This window comes from Pan paniscus, chromosome 3 (genome assembly GCF_029289425.2).
Source record: "Pan paniscus chromosome 3, NHGRI_mPanPan1-v2.0_pri, whole genome shotgun sequence".
Lineage (NCBI taxonomy): Eukaryota > Metazoa > Chordata > Mammalia > Primates > Hominidae > Pan > Pan paniscus.
The window spans coordinates 137422304-137433658 of record NC_073252.2 but is presented as its reverse complement, the minus strand read 5'-3'; the positions used below and the strand labels follow the sequence as shown (position 1 = coordinate 137433658).

The 11355-nt window shown below is 46.7% G+C and overlaps 1 protein-coding gene across 1 annotated transcript in view; it reads left to right on the top strand.

The window, feature by feature from the left end:
• The first annotated feature begins 857 nt into the window (after positions 1–857).
• Positions 858–11355, top strand: part of SETD7 (SET domain containing 7, histone lysine methyltransferase) — a 53224-nt gene continuing 42726 nt past the window's right edge. Inside the window, exon 1 of the mRNA XM_003820675.6 lies at positions 858–4009. Within this exon, the coding sequence (XP_003820723.1) occupies positions 3970–4009 (40 nt within the window). The 5' untranslated portion in view covers positions 858–3969. The remainder of the gene's footprint in view (positions 4010–11355) is intronic.

Genomic DNA, 11355 nt, shown 5'->3' with positions numbered 1-11355 from the left:
ATTTGGTGGGAAAAAATCTTGTGAAGGAGTGAGCAGTGCCAAAATGAGACTTGATGATTATTTAAAAGGTCTTTCACTAATTCTATCCTTGTCATCCTGCTGGCGGTGTAAGCAAGTGATGGAAACCAGAGCCAGGCCAGCAACCATAAAGCCACCAGGGCTTCTGGAGAGGCTCTGATGCGACTTCCTACCGCTGAGGTCTCAGAGGCTCCTCCCTCCCAAATACATGGAGACCCAGAAGACTGCTTGGGCCCCTCCACTCCCTGCCAGCGGGCAGGATGAGGAGTCAGTAACAGCCAACAGTAGTGAATCCCACATAAGTTCCACATTCACTACTTGTTTCACAATTCACTTAGCATGCATAGCAGCGAATTGACAGAATTGTTTCCCCTAAATGTAGGAAGGTGCATAAAATACAAGAAGCTTGTAAAAATATATTTATTGCAAAAGTTATATCAGTCTTGTATGTAAGCACCAGCCTTCTCCAGGGAAAGACAGGGGTGGTAGAATGAATAAAATTAACTCAGTATTTTGACTGCTTGCTGCAATGGAAGAGGGAATTATGTTTCCCAAGCTGGGTATGAAGAGAAGGAATATAGCCTTGGAGGCAATGGAAACTAAGCCAGAGCAGCTTAGAAAAGTCATCCCTCCTCCTGATTCAAGACCAAAGACAGGGAAAAAAAAGTCACTCTCGGTGTGAACATGAAAGCAAGTCTCACCCAGCCTAGATGTTGGATGTCCTGTGCGGTCCCGTTCCTCCCTGGTAGAGCTTGTTCTGTCTCACTGGGATCTGCCAAGTTAGGAGCTGAGCCACACTACTTCTGCTGCTGCTGTTGCTGCTGCACATTGTTTGTGATTAAAAGTTTTATTGATTTTCTAGCCCATGACCACATTGGTGGGGACAGAGTACGACAGGGGAAACTGGTGGAAAGCCAAGTAGAAAGAGAGTTTATGAAATCAGCTCTCAATGAAGAAAACTGTGGGAAAGAATGCGATGGAAGCAGATTTGGGGCCAGTCGATGTGGGAAAGTAGAACAACTCAAAAATGCTCTTCAGATTTGAACTGAAACAAAGCACTTTGCCAAAACATAGGAGGAGAATCCAGTCTGTGAGAAAGACTCAGCACTGTTTATATAAAACAGAATATTCCTATCTGCAAAATCATTGCTGACAATGCTTAACCCACATTCTGTACCAGGCACTGTGTTGTGTTCTAGGACCATAAATAAGAATCAGTCCGTCTAGAGAAGGAGACTCGAAACATACACAACATGATTTGTAAAGATACAAGTGGATCTTAAGAGAGTCATAAAAACATTTTGCCCCAGCTTTGGGCCCAGAGCCAGCAGGAATGAATGGTGGGGGAAGAGGGATGGGACTGTGTCCCTGCTGCTGCCTGCCTCATGTGCAGATCTGGTGAAGGTTCTCTGTAGTTTGACCCCGCATCACTACTGACTTTGCTAGAAAGACCCTGCTCCCTTCCTGTCCCTGCCTCTTGCAGGTCCAGAGGACCCCTGCTTCACCGACGGCGGGGGCCGGGGTTGGGGGGTGCCGTAGGCAGGGTTTCAGGTGTTCTCAAGGTAGTAGGTAGAAAGGGAGCGCTTGACAGTTTGGGTGCTTAGTACAGGCTGGGAAAACCTCACAGCACCAAGGGGACAGTTGGACACTTGCAACATGATTCCTCCCCTCTCCTTCACTCCCACACGTACCCACCCACCATGAAACTGTGTCTTCTGTACGTCTTGAGAGATTTCTTCCAGCCTCCCAGCCCTGCCTCACTGCCTTTGAGTGAGAATAAAGTCTTTTTGCTGCTTCCTTCAGCTTTCAGCATTGTTTTTGACCCTGAAAATCAACTGGAAACTGGGGAAGACGAGTATCTGGTATGTTTTAGTGCACCAGTATAATATGCAAGGGAGGGGGTGATATGTAAAAAGGTTAAATGAGAAAAAATATCATATAATTCAAAACCAGTGAGTGACCGAGCTCAGTAAATGATGGCTTTTTAAAAATCAGATATAAAATCCTGTTTCTGTGGTTCATGTTTGAAAATGATGTAACCTAAAGTGGCTCTTCCATCTTCCACTGCACGTACACCTTCTCTGTTTAGCCTTGGACTCCCAGTATCTGCACTGGAGGACTTTAAGGAGGTCAAACCTAAGTCAAGAGACTTCAGAGAGGTCTAGACTAAGCTAGAGGGTGTCTTGCTTGAGCCAAAGAACCTCAGAGTGCTCTAGCCTAAGCCCCAAGGACCTTATGTCAATGTAGACTAAGCCTCTAATCTGGAGGAATTCAGGCTGGCTGGCTGGGCTCCCAAGACACCTCTGCAGGTGAGCAGCACCAGGACCTCCCCTTTCTAAAACAGTCAAAGGGGCTGAAATTCCTGGAAGTGTGTGGGGCTAATGTCCCTAGCATTGTTCTCTTTTTCATAGAGGAAAAGCTGACTTTAAGAAACAAGCCGGCAATACTTGACAAAAATATCTACCATTTAAGCACAGAGCCAAAAGCAAGGAGTAGTCTCCTGGGCGCTGGAAGTATTTTGAAATCCCCAAAGTCTCATTCATTGATCAGAAAACAAAATGGAATTACTTTTTTTTTGCTCCCTCCTCCCCTCCATGCAGTAGCTGTTCTTGGCAGGTGCCCAGAGCGGCACCCGGTAATTCCACGGTACATTGTGTACATTTACATCTGTTTAATCGGCTATTTACAGTCGCCCTTTACCGCCACCTGTAAGAGGCAGCGCCATAACGACACTAAGTGGCCGGGCCGGAAGCCGGGTGCCCAGTGGTTTTCTCCACTTGAGGACGCCTGAATCTGTGAAGTGGTTGGCACTTGGAGAAACAGAGAGACAGCTGGGGACATCACACGTACAGGGCGGGAGGCGCGGGAAAGAGGCGCGCCAGACGGAGGGTCCTTCCTTCCTCGTTAGCTCCACTCGGCGGCTCCTTTTCCATTACCACAGCAGCGAGGAGGAACCTGCCGAGCCTTCGGCGCGGCTTGTTTCCTGCCTGACAGAGAGCCCGCTGCCATTTGGATTTGATGAATTTCTGAATCACCCGAGGGCCTGGCGACCCGAAGGAGGGCGGGGAGTGGGGGCGCTGGGGTGGACCCGCCATCCTGCGGAATCCGGGCCAGATAACAGCCCCCGAGCTGGGGAAATCGGCTTGCGGATGTGATGCGGGACCGCGAGGACACCTGCGCTCCCTTGCGTGTCGCACTCGTGCAGCTCCCGGTGGCGAACGGGGTGATGTGGGGGCGAGGGTGAGAGGAAGTCCAGGCGCCAGAGCGTCAGAAACGCTTCCTTAGCTTCCCTGGCACTTTGGAGGTTGTCTCGAGGGAACACGGACAGTGCACGACGGACTTTCAAGTTGCTCCCGGCACAACGGGAGGTCGGGAGCTCGGAGCCCCTACGGGCGGTCCAAGTGTCCGCGAGAAGCCCGCAGCGCCCAGGACCGCGTTGAGCGCTCGGGGCGCGCCAAGCCGCACCTAAGCAAAAGCGAAACGCTGACGGGCCGGAGGCGGGTTGGCTGGGACGCGGAATACGCGCGGCCCCGGAGCGCCTTTCGTTTTAAGGAGCCTTACTTCTGGAAAGGGACAGGGAACTGTCAATCAGCGAGGGAGGGAGCGCACCGGCGCTGGGTGATGTCAGCGGATCAGCTGCTCGATAACAAAGAGAGGGTATTACAGGAGAAAGTTGCAGCAGCGGCAGCGGCCAAGGCGGCACACCGGAGCCTCCGAGGCGAGGGGCAAGTGGGCGAAGGGAGGGGGGACGACGGCTGCTGCCGCAGCAGCTGAAGGCCAAGGAATTGAAAGGGCTGTAGGGGGAGGCAGTGCGAGCCAGCCCCGACTGCTCCTCCTCTTCCTCCTCCTCCTCCAAACTCGCGAGCCCCAGAGCTCGCTCAGCCGCCGGGAGCACCCAGAGGGACGGGAGGCAGCCGCGCAGCCCCGAGCTGGGCAGGGTCCCCAGCCGCCATGGATAGCGACGACGAGATGGTGGAGGAGGCGGTGGAAGGTACAAGCATTTCTCCGGGGCCGGGGGAGGAGGCGCAGAGGGCCTGGAGCGCGGAAGGAGTGGCGGGCTGCGAACAGCGCGGCGCCGGGCCCCGCGGCCGCCACTGTCCCCTACACGGGTGGCCGGTTGCCCGGCTCGGGCGGGGGCCCGACAGCCACGGTCACGCCGCCGGGAGCGCGCACTGCGCGGCGGGGCGCAGGCCGAGAATGGGGCTCCGCCAGGCCGGGGGCGCTGGAAACGCACGGCCGCTCCATCCCGCCCGGCCACAGCCTGCATCCACCCTCGGAGTTGCGAAACCTGCCCCGCGCTCTGGCCTTTCCGCCTTTGGGCGCGGAGGGTGGGTGCACTCCGCAGGGCAGCCCCTTGAGGCCGGCGGACTCCGCGGAGCAATCCCCTAGCCCAGTTTTGGCCACCCCGATCCCCTCCCGGCCGCCAGCCCTTCCCTTCTGCTGCCTCTGCGCCCCGCGGCGGCCGCGGCCCCGTCCGGGTAGGTCCCCCGGCGCAGCGCACGGGGCCAGACCAGGCACGTGGCAGCCGCGGCCCAGGCAGCAGCTCTTCCGAAAAGATGAAATCATTGTCGGGCGACGGACAAGTCTCCCGACCCGGGACTCGAACGTGCGCCGTCCGGGAGGCGGGCAGCCCTCCCCTCAGCTGCCCCCGAGCGAACTCAGTCAGGCCTCCCCCTCCCCCTTCCTGCTTGGCTGGGATGCAGCCGCCACGCTGTGCAGGCGCGCCGCGAGTCCGCACCGAAATTGCTGGGTGACACTTAACTTTCTGAATTCCATGCCGTTGGCTGTGGGTGATATCACCGCCTCGGTGTCGTGTTTCTCCGCCCCTTCTCTTCTACCGCCCCTCCCCCGACTTTTCTCGCCACTTTGTTTTGCTGAGTTTCTCCACCTTTTTTTTTTTTTTTTTTTTTTTGCTAGTTCTGAAAAAACGATGTGGGGACGTTATACAATCTCGTTGTTTGTATCATAGGATGTTATGATTTTGTAACAGCGAATACTGGAAAATACTCTTTAGCGTATTTATTTGGTTCCACTACATACAGTACGTCGTGATGTTTTTCAGTGTGGTGTGGTATGATACCAGAATGTTTTAAACTAAGCATGTGAGTAAATAATTTTTAGCTGTTGGTTGAATCTGGTTTCTGTCTGATTTGTATAAACACAAGTTCTGACGAAGGATAAAGAAAAAAAGTGGCGACACTACAAATGCATAAGGATACATGGTTATTGTTACACTAGGGAAAAATCAGTTTTAATGTTTTCATAAACATAACTCCCTTTGCAGTGCTTCTGAGATCTTAAGGGGAGATTAAGCAGACTGATATTTCTGAACTCTTGAAAAGTATCCAATGTAATGCCAATATTAAAACTTATTTCTTCATCTAACTTCGAAGCCAATTAAAGACTGTGGTTTTTGTTAAGAAAATTTTCACCATGTTGTGAACTCACAGAGCTATTTATCTCTCTAATAAATAAAGCCAATGTTGGGGCTTACTGGAGTGAGGCCCAGATACATTGATTGAGTTGATCCACAGGGAGCCTTCTGAGAAGTTAAAAGTTGTTGACTTCTTGTGCCTCCATGTTGTGAAAGATAAAGGAAAAATGATCTCAGATTGTTAGGGCTTGCTCTCTTTCTTCAACGTTTACTTTTACTTGTAAAAATTAAATACAAACCCTTAATTGCTGGTACTGTTCTCCATGTTAAACCACATCCATTCCCCTTTGAAGCTGTTCACAAACATATGTCCAGTTGTCCATAGTCCTCAGGCTCCTTTGCAGACTGTGACCAAGAGCTTTAGAAATGGCAGTATTGTTTTTTGAGAACATCCACTGGATTCGAAAACAGGGAAGTTCATATAAACAGGGATGGTTTTGTTTTATAGGGTAATTATGTACATTATTGTCCAAAATCAGAACCCCCTTGAGAATGAGAGGGCACACTATTAATAATGATGCTGGGGCAGGTAGCTTAAGCCTTGAATGTCTGGGGCAATCTGGGACACATGGTCACTCAGTTGTAGCTAACTAAACAATTAGAGCAGCACAGAATCTTTAAAAGCCCCTAGAAGCATCTCAGGCTCTAACTTGCACAGTGCCAGGAGTGTGTGTGTGCACATGCAGTAAACTGTACCTGTGCGTGCACTCTTGTCCAGCCATTCTTGGCCTTTTTAGTGCTGTTTGCAATAGTCTTTACATAACATCTAACACTTACATAGGGGACTGGTATAAACTGCTTCTGTTCTTTCCCAAACAGAAGCTAGTCTGAATATCTTAGTGTTTAAGTACCAACTAATCTACCTCTTTCCATAAACAGAGCCTCTGTTCTCAGTAGTTTCATTGTCATAGCTATTATTATCATTGCTATAATTGTTTAGTTCTTATTAAGTGCAGGCTCTGTGCTAAGTGTTTCACAGACATTATCCATTCAGTCTTATTCAGTCTTATGAGGTGGGTACTAATATTATCCTAATTTTACAGAGGCGGGAACTGAGGCATACAGAAGTTAAGGACTAATCCAAGAACACTCAGTGAGGTGGAGAGACTGGCTTGGACTTCCAAAACAGCCCTCCACCAGACCAAACTGTCTTCCTACATTTTTTATTTTTAATGAGTTAGTCAAATTTATGAAACACTTGATAACTGAGTTTGGAAGCAACAGTTAAATATTATGTCAGTGCCATTTTTTATCAGTGTAACTCTGTAGAGGTTGGTTCTGATAGAGTTCAGTGACTTTCAGAAAAATGTATTTGGGGAGAAAGAACCTGTGTCCTCTGCAATAGCTATCTTTTTTCTTCTTCATTAGAGATTTACTCTGGGGAAGAAATTAGTCTCTTCAGGATTGAGTTTAAATGTCTTATATATCATGTGCATTTGGTTCTCTGTCAGGGTATGATTGTAACTCTGGGAAAGTTCTGAACTCAGAGTGGACAATTCCCTGAGGTGAGGGGAGTGGCGGAGGCTGTGTCGAGAGAGTGTTCTGTGTACTGTGTTGGCTGTGCTCTTGTGGGAAGAAGGCAGCAAGCCCTGGGCCTCAGAGGACCTCAGAGCTCCACCTGAGCTCTGGTGTGGCTTTTGGAAAACACTTTGAGACACACTGGTTCAGTGAAGAGTGATGTTTAGTTTTCCAGTGTTATTCCCCTGGGCATCTGGAAACAGAAATTTATCACAGCATCTATTTCTTTGTCTACCCATAGATACAAAGATGAATATGATGTGGTCTCTAATATGATTTCAAATAAATATATCTATACAGATGAATTGTGATGGTTGAGAGGAAGTAAAAATTAGTTCCAGCTTAGGGAAGTCAAAGGGGAAAGATTTTCCAGAAGAGGTGCCATAGAGCTGAGTCAGGTTGAGAGGGGAACTTTGTGAGTGAAGACACGGAGGCATGGAATTCTGCGGGTGCACCCAGAGAACAGTCATTTGATTTTGCTGCAACATGGAGCTTACAAGGAGAAAAGTGGAGGGGAAGACAGGGAAAGGAGGCTGGGTAGCAGGCTGAGAGCATGGACTGTGTGCTGGAAGCCATGGAAGCCGTGGGGGCTCTTTAGAAAAGGGAATGACAGGATCAAGGCTCCACTCCCGGAAGATGAACAGGCAGTGGCCAGCAGGACAGTCAGAGGGGCTGACACAGCAGATGAGGTACCTTGAAGTCTCTTTGCAGTGGTCCAGATGCACAGTTATGATGGCAGGAAAAACAGAAGGGCCTGGAAATGTGTAGGAGACATGGAGGAAGAATGATCAAAAAGGGGAAATATCAGAACAAGGGGCCAGAATGAAAATAAGCAGCTCAGTGTTCCACTGCCACAACCCCTTCAAAATATTAAGAATATTTTTTATTAACACTCCCCCTAATATCAGATTCTACTTGTCTCTGCTAAGAGTGCTCATGCCCTGTATCTAGGGAAAATGCATATGAAGTGTATTTGTAGCACCCTTTCTCTGTGGGCCACACATTAAAATTATGACCCTCACAATTAATAGATGAACCCTTGCCAACAATTACCCTTAAAAAAAAATTATCCAGGTAACAAACTTTCATATGTACCCCCGGATCTAAAATAAAAGTTGAAATAATTTTTTAAAAACCTAAAAAATTAAAAAATTTTAAAAAGATCAAAACATCAAGTTATGTTTTTAAGAGTTGGTGATTGAATGCATCACCAGGAGGGCATGTTCTTTGCATTAAACAGAATAAGCTTGCCTTTTATTATTGTTGTTTTTTTGTTTTTCAATTTATTTATTTATTTAAAGAGATGGGGTCTCACTGTATTGCCCAGACTGGTCTCCTGGGCTCAAGAGATCCACCTTGGCTTCCCAAAGTGCTGGGATTACAGGCGTGAGCCACCGCGCCCGGCCTATTAACTGTTGTTTTTTAAAGCAATGTTCTAGTGTACAAAACCAACAGTGTGTGTGTAGGGTCTCTGGTTCTAAGGGAAATACTCACACGCCACTCTCAGATCTCTTGTGAGTAAGCCTGAGACATTAAGCAGCTGGGTGTCTGATCCAGAGGGAATTTACTTTGCTGAGATTGAGATGTACATTGCTGCTTAGAATATAGGCCTGGCTCTTATCAGATTCAGGAAGAAGCTCCCTCAGAAGTAACTAGAGGGGAAAATTGTAACTTTCTATCTGTTCAATAGATAATGACCATAGAATAAAGTGAAAAAGTAGACTTGTGAACTGATAACTTTTTTCCTTTCTCTAACTTCTGTAAATATTTAAAATCATGCTACAGACAGATACACAGAACATTAGCTCCGGCAACCTTAAAAACACAGAGCAGTCATTCAAGTTAATTTTCCCTGTTGCTTGGGCCTGGTATTCACCCTCTGTTCAGTGGGAACTCGCCTGGAAGGCTGTTGGCTGACTTGGCGCATTTTACAAATTGACCTCATGCAGAGCAAGGAGGACTAGTGTTTCCCTTCAAGTTAGATAACACTTGGAAGAGATAGGACTTTGCAACCGGGATATGCTGTTGGAAACCTGGTGGTTCTGTGTGAATGATCTTAACCACAAAGCCTTCTTCCACTTCCCTGCCAGGGACCTGGGGGTTCCTACCTTTTTAGAGGTACCTTCTTACCATCACCAAGGAAGAGTGTGTTCAACTAGTTTGCCAGTGTCTAGAATGGGAATTAAAGGATTTGGAGAAGGGGCTTTCAGTATTCATCAGCACACTCAGTGTGGCAATGTCTCTTGGGCAAGTCTCATAAAGCATTGGTGTCTTCATCTGTAAGATGAGAATATGGGAGACTGTTTTGAGGCTTACATTTGATAACAGGAAAGCATATAACCCAATGCCGATCATAGTAGATTCATACACTTTTTTTCTCCTCTGTTTATCAGTACCCCTGTGCATTAAATTGACTTACTGACATGACAAAATATTACATGATCTTATTGTCCAAATATTACTGATCTTATTGGCATTTGAAAAAGTTATGTCAGATTCTGTTCTAGCACTAATGTTGAAAGAAGATGTAAGAGCACTGCAACCTAGTCTCTTCTCTTTCTCATGGAAAGTCTCTGTTATTGTTTTGGTTGTGGCTGCTGTTTTAGACATAAAGTTCTACTGCTAGGAAAACTACTCCGGGATATTAAATATTCAGAGTGGAAGTCTCGAATGATCACAACCCTTAATCTCTAGTTCCTTTAATTGATCACACCCTAAGGATGTAAAGAAAACAAAACAAGCCAGGAAGGGGCTCCTGCTGTCATCTAATAGATTTCAGAATTCTCTCACAACCAGCAATCTAAAAGCCTTCAGAATGATAGGGAGTGGTCACATGTCCAAGCACCTCCTTAATGTGCAAGGTCACCAGAGTAATGGCCATCATTTGGTAGCTCTCCCCTGTCCTTGTCTCTCTCAAGAGTTTAAGATGATGATAGGGCTCCTCTTCATTTGCCTGTTGAAAGGCATTGAGGCCAGGTGTGGTGGTTCTTGCCTGTAATCCCAGCACCCAAAGTGGGTGGACCACTTGAGCTCAGGAGTTTGAGACCAGCCTGGGCAACACAGTGAGACCCTACCTCTATAAAAAAAAATTTTTAATTAGCCGTTTTGGAGGCTGAGGTGGGTAGATTGCCTGAGGTCAGAAGTTCGAGACCAGCCTGGCCAATATAGTGAAACCTCATCTCTACTAAAAATACAAAAAAATAAGCTGGGCTTGGTGGCAGGTGCCTGTAATCCCAGCTACTAGGGAGGCTGAGGCAGGACAATTGCTTGCACCCGGGAGGCGGAGGTTGCAGTGAGCCAAGATCGCACCATTGCACTCCAGTCTGGACAAAAAGGGTAAAACTGTCTCAAAAAAAAACTTTTTTTTAAATTAGCCAGTTGTGGTGATGTCTACCTGTAGTCCCAGCTACATTGGAGGCTGAGGCAGAAGGATCACTTGAGCCTATAAGTTGAGGTTACAGTGAACTATGGTCTCATCACTGCACTCCAGCCTGAGTAACAGGGTGAGACCCTGTCTCTAAAAAATAAAGGAAGGAGGAAGAGAAAGAGGGAAGGAGGGAGTGAGGTAAGAAAGGAAGAAAAGGAGAGAAGGAGGGAGGGAGGCAAAGAGGGAGGGAGGAAGGAAGGAAGGAAGGAAGGAATAATTCTTCATGGAGCGGAGTTGACATTTTTGTTGTCATCTCAACTGGGATCAGTACTATCCTCCAAGGGCTTGCAGTATGTTATATGACACTTTCAACTTTCCCTAATATCTAAATTCCATTGCTGAGGGTGCACCTTCAGTGTTTTATTCAGAAATAGGACAGGGCTGAAGGAAGGTGGAAATTAATTTATATTGGACATTTTTTTCTTAGTGTTCAGATTTATTGTAATTCTCTCAATCTAAAGTGGAATAACAAATTTTATCAAACATAAGCTTTTAAAACTCTGAAATATGTGAACTGTTTTCTATGGTGAAAGCATTTTCAACAAGTTAATAAATGCTCTAGTATGAGGCTAAACTGATTATTTGGATATTAATACCTAAATCAAAAGTAGGACACTGAATTTATATGCCTAAATTTAACTTGATCGCAACAACATTTCACTAAAAAAAGCTCTTAGCAATACACTGAGTGGCTTTTTTTAATGAAAAGAAAAAAGCAAATTCAATTTATTTCAATGAGAGAAATGGCATCAGATATTTAGAAAATAATTGTCCAAGTGATTTCATATGACTCAAATGTCATTGAATTTATGTCATGTACAATTAGTTTTTGAGTGAGAAGAAAGCAATTATGGCCTAGTTCCCTTCTGACCATTAATTTCCTGGGCCTTTCCTCTTTTGTGTTAAGAGGAAGGGATCCATATTGATTATGATTTATTTAAGTAGATGTGTCTTATTG